At 39.8% G+C, this 17046-nt stretch overlaps 1 protein-coding gene across 3 annotated transcripts in view; it reads left to right on the top strand.

The window, feature by feature from the left end:
* The window catches only part of tasp1 (taspase, threonine aspartase, 1), a 28679-nt gene extending 12592 nt beyond the window's left edge, over positions 1-16087 (top strand). Inside the window, exons 10-14 of one of the 3 annotated variants that reach the window (XR_003694747.1) lie at positions 769-847; positions 5371-5481; positions 7275-7382; positions 7574-7753; positions 8702-8755. Coding sequence is in view for 2 of the 3 variants with exons in the window: in XM_028603858.1 (XP_028459659.1) it covers positions 769-847; positions 5371-5481; positions 7275-7382; positions 8702-8775; positions 14514-14606 (465 nt within the window). In the remaining variant the exon portion in view is untranslated. Of the gene's footprint in view, positions 1-768; positions 848-5370; positions 5482-7274; positions 7383-7573; positions 7754-8701; positions 8776-14513 lie in introns of those variants that run through there. The other 2 variants (XM_028603858.1, XM_028603859.1) reach the window with 2 other exon arrangements.
* The last annotated feature ends 959 nt before the right edge of the window (positions 16088-17046 follow it).

The following is a 17046-nucleotide window of genomic DNA, read 5'->3' as shown; positions in this document are numbered from 1 at the left end:
GAGCTAGCCTCAGTTTTGTGTGAAAATACTGTCGCCCAACATCGTTTAGAGCACCTTTGACAGTGTGCCACGGCTGTGTGTTTTTATGCCCTCAAGTGGCCAAAAATGAACTCAATCAATCCAGCCTTAGAAAAACTGAAAGCAGCAGATAAGAATTGTTAGCAAGTAGCTGTTACTAAATAAGCCCCCCATCTTTCTGCCCCCCTCCTTTGTTTCTAACGTTTAATGTTAATTTGGCATTGCTGCTGTTTGATGTACCTAATAGAGCTAAATGTTTGCTTCTTAATGCAGCTAGTCAAAATGAATGGGGCGACCTTCTACAGAAGAATTCGCTCTGATCACCCTCATGTCCCAAGTCTTTTACTTTGAGGCAGCAACAGGAAGTTTGAGTTTGTATGAACAGCAGCTTAACAGGGGGAAACAACAATTTAGCAATGGGGACGGCACAGCATGAATGAATCAGTAGGATTTACTGCATTGACCTCATTAACACTATCACTGGCTTTTAAAAAACCTGAACCTCAGATCAATAGAGTTGTGAGAACAGTAGGCATATGGCATGTTCTTCTAGTGTAGTTATTAATAATGTGGAAATGTAAATTAGGCTGAAATGACCATCCCAGTCTGCAGTGTAAATTTTTAAATCTTTAATCGGCCATGAGCATGTCTTACTCAAAGTTATTATTTTTTTGTATTTTGTTTTTAGTACTTCCAAAACAGAAAACTTATTTTCATCTAAAATGTCCTCCTTATCCTCTCTTTTCTCAGGCTGCTCATTATGGATGTGGCTGCTGGGCTGAAAATGCCTGTAGTATGAACTCTCACTCTACAGCAGTGAGTACCTCAGGTATACCACAGCACACTCTTTACTACCTACTTCGCAGTTGTGTATATGTGTGTTTGCATGCATGTAGCCTGCCTTTTGTTTTGGTGATGATATGAATCCAAAACCGATATTTGATGTCAGCCTCTTATTTAGGCCTCTGTGATTCAAACTTCAAAAAGCCTGAAAATACTTTCCGGTGACCTCCAAGCATTCCTGCTGAGTGACTCTCATCAGTCACTTCCTCCGCTGATTGAGTCATCATTCTCCGCTCTCTGTTAGTCAGCTGCATGCCAGGTGCATTGCAAAGCTCTTTGGATTTGCAGTGACATTTGACATGGGACACCTGCTGTAGATATCAAGAGGAGAACCGCTGGGAGTGCAGCAGAAAGATGATACATTGGCAAAATATCAAGTGCAGTTAGATCTGGTCTAAATGAGTAATTTTATCATATTAAATCAGTGAGAAGCTGGTTATGGAAAGTATGCAGTATTTTCTTATCTCTAAAAACATTTTGTCACAAAATTCATTTATTTAACCATTATGGTCAAATAATGTTCATAACATTAATAATTATGCATAATATGCTCTTAGGAAAATCAGCTGGCCATAAATTGTTACGTTTTTAAAAAAGTGATCAAGTATCGAGGCTACCAGGTTTTATTTTAGCATGTGAGCTATACACAGTCATCAAAGCTGTGGTTTAATTTTGGCATCATTGGATAAAACTTCTGTAGTATACTTTCCGCATATTGATTGAATTCAAATGGTCTGAGATAAAACTAGACTTCTGCATTTCCTCTTGGCTCTGTTTGCAGGCTTTAGAAAATCTAGCCTAATCTAGACTTTGGCCAGTCACATGTCATTGCAAAGAGAGAGTTTCTATTGGCTGTTTTGCTCATGCATACCATATGCCCGTGCGGCAGAGAGGGGAGCGGGAGGGCTGCTCACTCCATTTAAAATTCTGGTGTTTTTTTGCTTTCTACCCACTGCATCTTCAATTCTACCAATATGAGGAGCCTTTAACTAATTAGATCCAAATCTAATTAAAACTGAAAACACAATTTGTAAAACTAAATATATTAATTTAAACTCCATGCAGATGTTGCAGTATATTCCCAGTATCAAAATGTGCTGTTTTCTGCTGCAGGAAACGGTAAACGGATTATTTGCTACCTCTCAGACACTTTGTGCCATGGTAATGATTTGTAGTTGTCACCTGTCACGTACTGCTTGTCCTTCTTCCTTTCTTTCTTTTTACTATGTTCAGGAGGAGTTGGAGGATGTAGGTGGTTGCTATTGTTTCTCCTCATGCAGAAGTGGAAAGCTGAACTACCCTAGCTGGCAATCTTGCTGGATTTTCATTGGTCATCAAGGTTAAAGGTTTGAACGTAAACCTTGTCAATAATTTATCTCCAGACATTTTGCTACCTTAGATGCTGTCATATCAGACTTGTCCCCCACAACAATGCTGTCAAAATAGATATTCAATTATAGAAAGACCGCATTAGATAAGTATCTTCAACACTAAGTATAACATTATACATTTTAGTCTTTTATCAGCCTTATGAAAATGACCTAAAATGTCTAGATAAATTCACAACTGTAAGAGACAATTAAGCAAATTCTGAGGATATTTAACACTCTGCTTTGGGACTTTTGACACTTTTAAACAAAAGAATTATCTGAAAAGTGAAGCAGGTCACTAGCTAATTTTGTAATAAATCAAAAACAGAACTTTACCGGTGCTTATTTAGGATCTTAATGCTACAAGACCAATCTCCTTCTAGCAATGTGACCTGCATTCTAAATGAATGTAAATAGTTACAGACCAGAACAATTTGAAGTAAAACACAATGCCGAGTAATGACAGAATGGTGTCAGATGATTGGATCAAATTCTTCTGACACAATTTACAATTTTTTTTTTTTTTTTTTCTTTTACAAGTTTGCACGTAGAAAAACGATAGCAGCCACCTTACTACTTCTACCTGTCCTCTGCTGACAGCACATACAGGAGGACCTCCTGATGCACTGGCTCTTCACGGTTTTAACTAATACAGAGAGTTAATTGGACAAAGACATGCTTCCCTTTTCAGGTCCAAACTACCATTTCAAAAACAAGTTGCATTTTTCTTGAACATATTACACAACGTATAAGTACAACCATGCTTTAGTGTTTCCCAAAAATTAGATTTTCTTTCTTTCTTTTTTTTTTTAGATTATTTTTTTTGGGCATTTTAGGCCTTTACCGATAGTACAGCTGAAGAGATGAAAGGGGAGAGAGGGGGGGAATGACATGCAGCAAACGGCCGCAGGTCAGAGTCGCCCCCGTGCTAGCTGCGTCTTGGAGTAAGCCTCTATATATGGGCGCCCGCTCTACCAACTGAGCTATACGGGCGCCCGATATTAGCCCATTTCTTTAAGATGTGTAGATGTCTGCGACATAGCTTCTGGGGAACATTAAAACCTTTTGATGTGGATCTGTAGCCTAATGCACCTGAGTGCAGACGAGCTGATTCGATCAGACAGGCTGAAGCTTGATTCATATGTACTTGCATATGTACATTTGAGATAGCCTGCATTTTGCACCACTGAAGCTTGTCTTATCAACAGCAATCACTGAGAAATTTCTGTGAGTGTAAGAACAAAAATCTGCTATCTAAAGTGTATGCCTCCGTCTGGCAATTCTGAAATTCTCTGGCATATTTCATTGAAACAAAAAATAAAACAAATCTCTTTTTATAGCATTCCTACTGTTCTTGACAGTAGATGAAGGGTAGATGTTTGCTCCGTATGTATTTTCCTGTCTTCCTATATTGTGGTTTTGCCTTTGATGTTACTTTGAAAAAAGCTTTTCCTTATGGGTATGGAGAACATAATGTGTGTTCCAGTATAACACCTGCTTTTAATTTTCTGAACATGAAAGGCATTCCTATCAAAAGAAACAGAAAAACAATCATTTTCATTCTGACTCCAGGAGCATGGTCCATACTCTATATGTCACTCTTTCCTCTCTTTTACCTCACCACCACTTTGCCCTCCCACCCCCTCTATTTAAGTCTGTTTTGTAATATGCGGCTCATGTGATTCTTTGTTTTATATGCGTTGACTTGCTTTGTCTGGCCTTCACTTGCCGCCGTGGCCCAAGAGGGAACAGCTCACAAACTGTTCACTCTCGCTGCTGTTGGCTGTCACGTAGAGTATCTCCTAGTTGGCCTCTTTCTTTTTACACTTCTCTTCTGTTGACTTGCTTTAGTCTGGGCATCTTGCTGCAGTTCCCGCTCAACCATGTTTATGCTTCCATAATATCCAGTTCCCCTGGGACAGAGCAGTTTGCGGTAAACGCAGTACACAGTGCAAAAGGCACATTACCTGGCCAATCTGATGTTCTGCTCTTGTTCAAAAAGAACTTTGAATTGCTCCAGGCATCTGGTCTCCAAAGTTACCGATCTGCATTCAGTTTTGTTGTAGTTACCTGATATTTTATGAGGCCTTCATTTGTGTTTACAGAAACAACAAGGCTATATTATTCAGTCTTTATGGAGTTTAACAGGAGCTTTTGCCAGATGTGTTTTTGTTTTCGCTTTTAGATTTCTTGTCTTTTTTTCTGAGTGCGGGCACACTTCACATTTGAGAGATTATTTTGTAAGCATGCAGCATGCATTTAATATCTGTCTTTTCCTTAGCAACAACAAGGTATTGGTTTCAGTGTTAGTCTTTTAAGCAGTATGTAGCATATTATCTGACGTATTAAAAAAAAAAAAAAATTACACCTGCTATGTTTTGACTTGGAAGAGTTAAAGGATAAGGTGTTTAGCCATTTAAACCTAACTGGGAAAATCATCTTACAAAAATACATATGAGATATTAAAATGTTAATTTAAAACCTATCGACAGAAAATTGATTCATACATCTTACAAGCATGCATGCATGCACATACTACAGAGAGCAGTGAGCAGAGCAGGGTTAACAGAAGTGGAATTAATACTGGTTGCCGTTTCAAATTCCAAGACCTGCTGGGAATCTGTGCAGGGGAAACTAAATGAGAAACACATACCCTCCCTCAGCAATTACTGTCAGTGTGCCCTTGAGCAAGCCAGCTGTACTTGGCAGCCCCTAGGCGCTGTCATTGTTAGGTACCTGAAATAATAAAGTTTAAAGTCATCACGCTGCTGAGAATGTGCTGAAATGACTGCAGTAGCACCAGATCTTTTGAAAAGTAAATCTTTTAATTTTGCAATAATTTTTGCAACTTATTAACCAGATATATTGGGAAACTGTGATCTTTTTAACAAGTTATGAATATCAAAGCATAGAATTACAAATGGTAATCAGGAAATGCTCGTACATACGGATCTCTTAAAAAAAAAAAAAGTAATGTGCCTTGATGTTTGTACTACATGTGCTTCAACTATCTCAAAGGGAACTCACTGGAGACCTTGTGCCATTCTGATTGAAGGTGTGCATGCTTTCAAGAAAGAAATGAGTTAATGCAAGTGAATGAGACCGGTTCAGCTACGTCTGTGTTTTTTTTTTTTGCCAGGCTGTGGAGAGCATCTGATTCGCACCATGCTGGCACGGGAATGCTCTGCTGCCATGCAGTCTGAAGATGCCCATCAAGCACTGCTGGAGGCTATGCAAAACAAGTTCATCAGTGAGTCACCCACATGCAGCCTGACTCTCACTACTTTCCATACACACAGATTTGTTTGTCAAGAACGTTTTTTTTTTTTTTTTTTTTTTTTTTCGAGTAACACAATTATGCGCTGAGAGAATTAAGCTAACAAACAGATGTTTCATAACCTAAGAAATGAGCTAACAACTGGAAACATTGGAAATAATAGAATCTGAAGAGACGTCTTTTGATTTGTGGATCGGTTTTGTTCACTGTTTAAACCTTCAAATGTTCCACGCATCACAGCTGACGGCCACGGATCATTTTGGAAGACCCAATTGTTTTGTTAAAAGTTCATGTGAAGATGTCATTTTTTTTTTTTTTTTTTTTTTTTGACATTCTCAGAAGTGGTCAGTTTTTTTAGAAGGTCTTGTTAACTGTGTTTGCTGTGCCTGTGAATGACCACTGGGATAGCTCAGAGAAGACCGAGCATGTGGAAACATGTGGTGGTTTCTGCCTTGTTTTGGCCTCCTTTAAAAGTCCGTCCCAGTTTGTCATGGACATCTGTAACACCAAGACGTTTGGACGGGCTGGATTAAGTCAATTCGAAGTTAATTCTTCTGCTGTTTCCTTTCAAGATGCACATTAAGTCAAAACAAAGCTCCATAAATCCTGCCTTAGCAAGAGCAATGATGACAGCGTCTGTGATGTGGAGGCCTCTCACTCAACTTCCATGATACGTTTGTCAGGTTCTCTAAATAGATTATCTTTAAAGGCAACACATCAGCATTTTTAGATCTTTTTGTGTAATACAGTACTTTCATTGTGTACACACACACACACACACACACACACAAATATGCACACTCAAAAATGGTTAAATCCCATTCATTTATTATTCTTTTATTGTTATGGTAAAATAATTGTAAACATTTAGACAATAATTGAACTGCTCTCATGTTTACAACATGCAAAGTTGTCAGTGTTATTATGAAGGGTATAACAAAATGTAAAACAAAAACCTGGATTTTGTGTGAATGTTGTCCAAACTGCACTCAAAAGTGTTAAAGTTTTATAGAGTGAGGAAAACATTACGACATGGAACCAAAATCGGCGTGAAACGCAACAAAGAAACAACGGCTTGCAGACCCAACCATGTTTTCATCAAAAGCACCAATTGGTCCTGCTGTTCTTTTTCCTGTTGCTGTGTTGAGACATTTCAAGAAACGCTGTAGCTGTTTTTAGTTTGTTCTTTTCCCAATTTAGCCCTTTTTTCTTTTATTGCCCCTCATTGATCAGCCAATCTAGTATATATATATATATATATATATATATATATATATATATATATATACACACACACACACACACACACACACACACACACACACAACACCTCATTCAAGTTTGCCTCTTTTGAATTTAGGAAACGAGAGAGGTTCTCGTTCCACACAATTGACCCAAAGTTCTTTGAGAGTTATGTAGCTGGGTGTTTTTCTTTTAGTTAAATTTTGTGGTACAGGAGTGTACACAGTGAAATATATTTTTATTGAACAGTCTGCTAAATGAAATAAATCCATCCGAATAATTGCTTTCAGTTGTTTAACTTGGCCAGAAAGGCAAACAACTTGAATAGAATCAAGTTTGTCTTAGATCACCTTAATTCGATTGAAAGGTCTGCGTGTTGTCTAGTTTTTTCATGTGTTATCCTTGGTTCAATGTGTTAGGGTGGAAAAAACTATAAGTATACAAGAGACTTTGTTGATTGAGAATCCCCCATGTTTATGCTTTGTTAAGTCCTCTCAAGTGTGGTGTTTTCTCTGTGTGTCCAGGCTCACCCTTTCTGGCCGGTGAAGATCGTGTTTTGGGTGGAGTAATTGTCTTGCGCTGCTGCAGATGTGTGGAACCTCCGCCGTCACAAAATATTCAGGGTATACTGGGTAAGACATTAATCATTTCAAGAATGATCACGGCGCCACAGCTTATGGTAGGCAGAGATTTGGCTGTTAATATTTAAAAATCCATCATCCGATAGATGGGAGCAGGGGGAGGAGGCACTGTGGCTTTCCTGGCGGGTGGTCTGTGTTTTCATTCGCACAATCAGTCTCTGGTTTCACACCCTTCATCTCAGATTCAAACCGAGACCTCCCACTATGGCATCAACGGCTAATCTTCAGACAAGTGGAGGCCTTCTGACTACTGCCCAGTTTGGCTGATTGTAGTGGCGGATCTGGTTTCTCTACCTGGAGCTTCTGAGAATGATCCTTCCTTTTGCAAAGCTTTACCATCATGGAATTTGACTCAATCAGAGGTCTGTCCAAACGTTTAGCCCATATGACTTACTACTGGGTTTTTATGTTGCCCTTTACCCTTTGTGGTAATTTTAACATGATGTATATCGAACCCTCAGCTCAAAAGAAATCAATGGATGAGTTTAAGTTCCCTGACAAAGTAGAGCACATGGTTCTCCATTCCATGGTAGGAGGGATTACATCTTGATTTCAAAATAACCATAATGGCAAATGACTAGTGAAGTGCTATTTATGTTATACAGTATGTCAGCATGACTAATAAAATGCTCCAAAGTACCACTTACACACTGATGTACTGGCCCTGTTTGATGCCGTTTTTATGGACCCTAGCCCTTGTGCAGGGTGTGGACTACCTCCGATTACTTTGGACTGCAAACGGCTCTTTGTTGATTTACAAGAATAAACAGTATGTCAACCACAACCTATGGGTGCTGTAATGTCTTTTCTAACTCCCAAGTTCTACCTTCCTCTGCAGTTATGTCACAACTGCAAGTCCTACAGTATATTTGTAATGATAATGGGCACGCTCAGAGTTTACTGCAGTTCACTATGCTGAGTCACCTGCCAAATGTTTTCCTCTGGCAGATGGAAAGACTTGATTTGGGTTCATTATTATGTGACTGTTACTAACTAAAAGTTTAAACCTTTAGTTCTCTCCTCGCACCCTCGCTCTGTCCCCTTGCTCTTTATATTTATACTATTACATTTCTATTTGTCTCGCCTTGCCAGACCTATCTCCACAGTGATGTGGAGTAAGGTCTAGCTACCCCACAGATACATTCTAGGATAGGAGAAAAAAAACCGCTCTGGGCCACAGTCGGACTAACTTTATCCTGGAAATGTACTTCCGTTGATCCAGGCTACATTTAGATCAATGTATATTCATGTTCATTTATTTTCTCCTCTTCACTCTGTAATTAACCTTTTGTATCTGTGTGTTTTCACAGTGGAGTTTCTATGGAGTCACACCACAGAGAGCATGTGTGTTGGCTACATGTCTGCCCAAGATAGCAGAGCAAAGGTGAGCTTCTCAGTTACCATATGTTTGACTTTTATAAAGATTGTTTTACATCATATTGATGTTAATTAGAAAAAATCATTAAAACAAAGGACTCTTTAAGTACTGTGGCAGATTTTTCAGAAATGCCATCTGACTGCAGAATTAAAATGTTGAATGAATGAAATGAGGTGTCTTTTAGCCAGATTCTTGTCTTTATCTATTCCTCCAGAGAAAATGACTCCATAAGTTGTATTGAGTTACATGAAATAATGGCTAGCTCACCTGTCTTTGCCACTATCAAAACTGTGTCTGATACACTATGGATTTAAAATGGGAATGAAGAATATAAAAATGTAAAAAATAAAAAAAACTTTTAATAAAAAAAGAAAATCCCCCAAAAAATATATTTAATCCTAATGTATTTATTTAGATGTCAGTTTGTGGTAATTGTTGAATTCAACTTGCCTCTGGACTTGTTTTATAACAAAAGTCAGAGTTTATGCTGATCTGACAAGTAGTTGCCGCTAATATGTTGTGCCTGTTGGATTATGGGACTAAAACTCTTTGCAGAGCTCTTTTAAGTCGACATTACGTTGACAATTTTGTTGTTGAGGTTCTGTGATCCTCCTCCAGGACCTTAACTTTCTAAAAATCATTAGCAAAACTCCTCAGTACTTAAATTATATGACTTGAATCAGTCATTGTGGCGTCTTAAGCAACACGACTTAATGCTCTGGTCTCTTGGCTCTAAATGGAGTCTCAGCTTGGACTGATTTGTTTGGCTAATGTATCTCTGTCACTCTGTATAAAGAGAGGGCACTGTTGTTCAAGCCTGGTTCAGATTTCAAAGTGTTTGCCCTTCGTGCCGCCTCCCGGCCCCCTCACCCCGCCTTTCCTCTGTCTCTTGGTCTATCTCTCTCGTCACTCCCCCTCTCTGGCCCTACCTGGTCCAAAAGAACCATCAAGTTTACTGAAAGTCATGCACCACTGGGGATATCAATATCAATCTGCATATTTGTCCGATGTGCTCTGTGTATTGGGCTTTGTGGTTGAATGTGAGCGTGCGAGCTCCCCTTTCACGCCTGTGCCAACGTAAAGAGGTGAGCAGAACACAGTGAACTGTGTACTGTTCAGAGGCGCTTTCACTCACCAAACATTGCTCTTGTTTGTTACCTTTGTTTTGTTGACATTGTTACATAAAGCATGTATAGGGGGCGGCCTCTAGCTCACCCAGCAAGAGCGTGCACCCCATGTAGGCTGAGGCCTTTGCAGTGGCCCGGGTTCGAATTCGACCTGCGGCCCTTTGCTGCGTGTCGTCCCCCATCTTCATCCCACCTTTCCTGTCTATCCACTGTCCCTCTGAAATAATAATAAAAATAATAAATAAATAAATAAATAAAGCGTGTATAGTTGGAGGTTTAGCAGGCATTGGCGGAGGGTGGTATTACTGGTATAGTAGGCACAAACCTATGATGTTAATTTCTCCACTGTGTCCCTACTGTCATGAGGCTCACTGTGGACATGCAACAGCATTTGTGATTAACACTTTCTTTTTGCCACAGTGGCTTAAGCTGCTCTGTCAGAGACTTTGAAATAGTGCAGAGAACGTAAGGAGTAGAACAGCAGTCTTTAGCACTCCTCCATCTGTCAGGAGTGGTTTCTGGATCTCCTGGGAAATGGTATCCACTTCCTCTCAACGGGGCATTGGGGACACAGTGATATTGGAGAGTGCAGCCAAGAACACAGCTGCTCCACCAAAACTGACACTGCTCCACGAAGCTCCCATGAGCCTCCGTGGCTCTCATCGTCTGCATACCAGAAGCTGGCTGTTCTGTCCTTTACGCCGCCACACTGGGTGCAAAACAAGGTTTTACCCGTTGCTCCCAAGCTAGGCCCAGAGTTGGCTCCCCCGCTCACTGTCAGCATATCGTCCATTGAGGGGATTCCATAGGAGCGCATCTGTTTTCTCTTCAATCTAGTGAAGTCCAAAAAGCCAGAGATGGGAACCTTAATGCGAGCAGGCTCCATTCATGATGTCTGTTGTCTGTAAACTAGGTCTGTATGTAATGCAGGCCCAGGAGCTGGAACCTTCATGTCCATGGCCCTGATGGCAGATGTCAAAATTGTGGCGAAGTTCTGCCTTGAGACAATGTAGGAAATGCAGATTTTGTGGAGATGAAGTGTTAAATTAAGTCCTCATTAAAGGCATCAAGTCTTTGTCATCTTACCATCTTGCACTGCAGCACTGGGAGCTGTGCAGATGAGGGTTGATGCTGGTGACCAAGCTGCAGCAGGACAGGCCGTGCCTAACCAGTTCTTCTAATGAAGACTTCCTTGACTGTGTTGTCATAAATACTTGCTGAAGAAAACTTGATGATTAGTGTTCCCATTGCACTTTTAATAGGTTGCCTGAATAATTCATCCTGATTTAAACATGTGCACATATTAGTTAGTTGCAGAGATTGCGTATAGAGCCAGAGCCATCCACTGGCTCAGCTGCTATTCTACAGACATTCCTCCCATTCTTAATAGCATCTCCCTGGGCATTTCTAACCAGCCAGAGTCCATCTTCCACTGCTTTTCTGTGTAAGAACATGGAACGGCTAATACACAGTAGCAGGAGTATTTGGAACTGTGCTGGCAGTTCCTCTGAGGTATTTTTTTTATTTTTTTTTTCAATCAGAAGTTTTGGCGAAAGTTGAGTCTGTTTTCTAATTCTTTTGACATTATTGTGTAAAATAGCTGCAGAGGGAGAACATCTGGTTTTATTCAAACGCTCACCTGTGTTTTCACTGTACAGCACATCAGAACATCAAGCCATGCTTTACAGAGCTACACAAAGCTGCATGGACAGGCCAGTGGCGGCACTTCTGAAACAGTTAGACTATTGTTTTATTGTTTGTCATGATTGGACAGATGAAAGGGAAGTGTAGGATCCACAGCACCGCCACCATGGCTCACTTCCCTCGTCCTGGACATCATTACCACTATAAAGCTTTTGGCCGCTCAAGTTGCGACAGGCCAGACAAAATCAAATGGCATGCAATTCAGGCCTCCTAGTTATTGTCTGCTTTGTATATTACACAGCAATGTCTTCTTTTTTTTTATAGTGTCGCATGGGGAATAAATAGCATATGATTGTTTTTATTTTAAAAGAAAGGAATGTGAAAACCACAACACAAAAACACCCGCATAGTCATAGAGCTAAATTTTCCTTTGGCCTATACTGTGGTGTTAATGTGTGGCTTCTGTAGCTCCTAAACACATTCATATCACCAAAGAATGTTGTTTTTCTCCGACAGATACAATGGAGCTGTGTTTTTCACGTTATATTTTGACTCCGCCGTAGTCCTGTAATGTGGTCACTTCAGTCACTGGGTACCAAGCGGACAACCGGCTCACTGTAGGTTTGCGTGTCTTCATTTTTTTTTTCTGTCTATCTAACCCAGCTATGGTATAATTTTACATATGGTTGCTCCTTTCAACCCTACTGACTTTATAAGTAGTTTACTCTGCTTTGTCAAACATGGATTCAGTCTAAGTACTTTGGCACTGTACTGTTTTGTATTGCTAATGGCCAAAAGCTTTTCTTCATGCAAACCTGCTGCAGACTAACAATCCAAATAAGAGCGATGGTAAAGGTTGGCACAACATAGACACAGATATGGTGTAAATGTTAATGAGGAATTTAGTGTTGTACACATAAGGCTCTAGCATTATTTGTCTGATGCTAACTAGATTGGATGTCACAGAAGTGTTTGGATCACTCATCCTCACTACTGTATCCCTTGATGTTCCACTTCCGGGATTGCTCCGGTGCCGCAGGAAATTCCGCCGGATGCATGTATTTTCGCTGATGTCCGTTTCCTTCCGCTTTCTTTGTGTTGGAATTTTAAACTCCGGTCGATTTCTGAGGACTATTTAACTAGTTAACTGCTCCTCAGATCTCTGCAGGATAAATCCAGACAGCTAGCTAGACTATCTGTCCAATCTGAGTTTTGTCTTGCACAACTATTTACAGCGGCTCTGTGCGGAGCTTAGCGCTGTCCAAGACGATTGTAATTGGTTTAAAGAAATGCCAATAAACGAGAGCACAACGTGCTCACGACGCAACAAGAGTTTTTCTCCCATCCCGGAATGCTGTGTTGACTAGCCAGACCCTCCTCCGGCTCTGCAGAGTGTGGATGGTCTGGCAAAGTGAGACTACTGTAACCTGGACTTCTGAGCTAGTGCCACAGCTTGTGAAAGGCACACAATGCTCTTAGCGATGTGCTGGTGTAATTACTCACTTGTTTGGTTTAGTAAGCCTTTTTCTCTTCCTGCTTACTCACTCAAATTGTCCATTCTGTCAGATGGAAATAAAAAAATGAAGCTCTTAACAAATGCTGCATGGTTGCGTGTAGGGGTGAGGGTTAGGGCATGCAGTTCTCTTGCAAAAGCTAGGCGCTAATTGTGCCCAGTAGTGTTTTCAGCTGTGTATTCAATGTGGTTGGAATTAAAAAAAAAAAAAAAAACATTGCAAAGGGCTTTCCTTCTGACATGCAAACATCAAAAGCAAAACCTTTAACATGTCGCCATTAGTTGATTATGTCTCTGCTGTGGACCTTCAGTCAAAACAGTTTAAACAAGGCCTTTCTTTAACCTCGTCTTTAGAAGATGAAGGGGAGAGGATGAACTCAGAAAGGGCTACTGGAGGCATAATATCCCTTAAGAGCGTTGCCATGTGTGCATGGCCTTGTCTGGCTGTTGTCCCATTGTAGTGACAGTTGCCCTCTGGGTGCAAATGGGGCCGTAGTCCAAGTTTACACAAAAAGAAAAATCCTGTAGCCAATTCAGTGGCCTGGTCAATAAGTGGATGATCTCTCTCTCTCTCTCTCTCTCTCTCTCTCTCTCTCTCTCTCTCTCTCTCTCTCTCTCTCTCTCTCTCAGAGAGAGAGAGATGTTGATCCCCTTGTTGAAGTTTCACTCCCGTCTTTCCTTGCCCCTCTCTTTTCCTCTGCTTAAACACTAAACACTGTAAGTCTGTACCCTTTTATCCCATTTCTCTCGCTCCATACATACATACATACATACATACACACACATACTCACTTGGCATCTTCAGACTTCAGGGGTACATCCTCATGATGCAACAGTAGGAATCCTATGTGGGTTCTTGAACGCTGAAATTGCTGATTGCGTTGCATTGATCCCCCTCCTCTTTGATTTTATTTTATTTCAATTATATTTAAATAGTTTTAACCCTAAACCGTATCAAGCAAGCAGCAAATAACTTCATTGTGATTGTGGGATTTGATGCTTGATGCTATTTTAAGTTTTACTTGCCTGCTAACGAAAGTAATAATACTTAATAATTAAAAAACACATTTCATCATCATCCATGCCTCCTCCTGGTGTACAAATCACACAGCCACACATTGACAGTACAATAACAAAAAAAAAATTAACCGACAGTAATAATGATGAAACAATGAAAATAAAAATGAATGATTAACAATAAGTAAGAAAAAACAAAACTTCTATTGTATAGCTTTAACGCCAGTATGTTTGGTTTTTTCAACACTAGTAAATAAAAGGTTGACATATTTTATAGAAAAAAATGTATCATAGCTTTAGTGAGTAAGTTTCCTTTTCCAGAGATACGTAACTGTTCACTTCTGAGAGCCACAGAGATGTTAGCGTTTCCTTTTCCCGATGTAGCCCTGCCTCTGCATTTACATCTTTCTCATTGTGTGCATGTCTTCTTTTGTTAACTGCAGACACACATATCCAGATTACCCCCTGGGACCATTCCTGGACAGTGCTTGGCCATCGAAGGAGGTGTGTGTCGACTGATGAGCGTGGTGGAGTGAGCCACATTTGCCCTCCTACTGGGCTTCTTCAGCAATACTCCAATACACACACACACACACACACACACACACACACACACACACACACACACACACACACACACACACACACACACACACACACACACACACACCACCCTCACTTCCCCACCACCTTTGTGATGCCAGAAGTAATAAGCTTAGCTGTTTTAACAGGTGCCCAGGAAGGGAGGGAGGGGAGTTAGCTTCTACTTACTGCACTTACAGGACTTCCCTTTGCCAGTGTCTGCCTCTAGCATGTCTCTATTCTATACCAATCCCCCCAAGCTCTCCGGTGTCACCTGGATTAAACTCACCGCAGCCGACCTGTTGAGCACCAGTGTGACGCCATGGGAGCGCCGTAACTGTTTATACTTGCGCGTGGTGGTCACGACACTAGTTTGTTGCTCTTATCCTTCCCTACTCTTATCCTTTTGTATATAAGCTATGATTTAGGAAAACAGGGTGGATGCTCACGTTGTTTTGTGTCCCTAAACAGACGTGACTATTTTCAAATGCAAGACTTTATTTTGTTCTCAAAATACTTTTCAAGTTTAAAAAGATGGTTTTTTTTGCCCCTTGTGGAATGCCTGCTACTCAAGATAGTTGTTATGAGTGAAGCATTTATAGCTGTGGGAGTTGAATAGAAATGATGCAATTTACAATGTCAACACGTACAGATCAACTTCCACATACTCGTACACACATATTGTTATTAATCCTTCAGTTTACAGTATAATGTAGCATACTTTACATCTTAGATCCCGATGATGATTTTATAACCATTTCAGCCATACAATGCTTTGCTTTGATTGTTTTTGAAATGTGAAATACATAGCTATTGCATGTGCAAAATTTACAGTAAGCCACTTTGTGTTCTCTGACAAGCGTAGAGTTGATCAAGAAGCAGGAAGCTATGCACTTCCAGAGTGATGTTGATACATACATTTTTATATATATATATATATATATATATATATATATATATATATATATATATATAAATAAATAAATAAAAATAAATAATGCTCAGGTAGCAGCATTTGACCCCACATGACTGTTAGTCATCATTTAAAAATCACAATTTATATTTGTATAGTGACATTGACAGAGACATGTATTTTCTTGCTTAAAAAAAGGGCCTCGGAAAACTAATTTATGTATCAAGCCCATGAAATTGGTGCTGTTGAGAGTTGTACTTGAAAGAAGTAAGGGTCTAAATTTCTGTTGAGATAATCAGTTCCTCTGGTGTTGCTGTTTCTGTTGAGATAATCAGTTCCTCTGGTGTTGCTGTTTCATTCAGTTACTACTAAGAATTCCAGTCTCAACAAAACTATAATAGAGCTTGTTTATTCTTTACTTGAAAATGCAACTATCATAAAATGGTATAAGCTATGGAAACGGTAATAATGTGCACTGCTCTCTAAGGTGCTTTTAAAGTAAATAAAATCTATGTTGCTACACTTCTGCGTCTATCTTAAGTCTTTTAAACTTTATGACATGAGACACATTCTTCCAACTGTACTTTTTTGCAGAAAAGAGCAGTTTGTGTAAGCCCTAACAGACAGCATACATATCATGATCTTAACTGTAGACTGCCAAAAATGTATCGTCTGGGAATAAATTACATGCTGGACAGTAAGTGGAGTGGAAAAAAGGAATTCTGCAGAAGGACTTGTGAGCATGCTGAAACATTTCAACTTGAAAGAGGAAATATTGAAGTCTGTTTGTTGAGGAACCTTGTGACTGTTAAAAATGTGTGCTGTGCGTCTCTCTCTCACACACACACACACACACACACACACACACACACACACACACACACTGTTCCTTGAGCCAGTTTTCTTTTCACATATAAGGTTTTTTTTTTCACATTGAAAATTGTGGATTAAATGACCAAAATCTTCCATTCTAGACTGTTTCTCAAAATGCTATGTTGAGTTGATTTACAGTTTTTCTTGATTGCTTTGACCTGCTTAAAGAAACTGGGAGTTTGAAAATAATAATCAATGGAATCAATAAAATTTGCATCAAAGCATTTCTGATTCTGGATCCAATTCTTTGCAAGAAAATGGCACTGGCATGAAAACTACGTACAGTAATAGGCTACAATGACAAGCAATGGTGCACTGATTTGCACTGAGTGCTGTATTTTGTTGTCCACTGTGTAATGGTTGATTGGACTTGTTTGCAAGTTGTGTTATTTGAAGGCAAAATGCATATTTTAAATGTTTTGGCACGGTTAGAGCCTTTTGCAAACAAAATGTGTCAATTTGACCGTGAGTGCCACTGTTTCGGTCTGTTTTGAAAATGTGGAGTTTGAGTTGACCACTGCATCAAAGCAATCAAAAAAAAAACTGTAATTTCTCATAAAAAGGCTCTTATTAGGGAGGGCAGTTATTTATATCAATTGTTTCAGTCT

Source organism: Perca flavescens, chromosome 17 (genome assembly GCF_004354835.1).
Source record: "Perca flavescens isolate YP-PL-M2 chromosome 17, PFLA_1.0, whole genome shotgun sequence".
In the NCBI taxonomy this organism is placed as follows: Eukaryota; Metazoa; Chordata; class Actinopteri; order Perciformes; family Percidae; genus Perca; species Perca flavescens.
The sequence above is the reverse complement of the archived record's forward strand: the minus strand, read 5'-3'. Positions and strand labels throughout refer to the sequence as shown.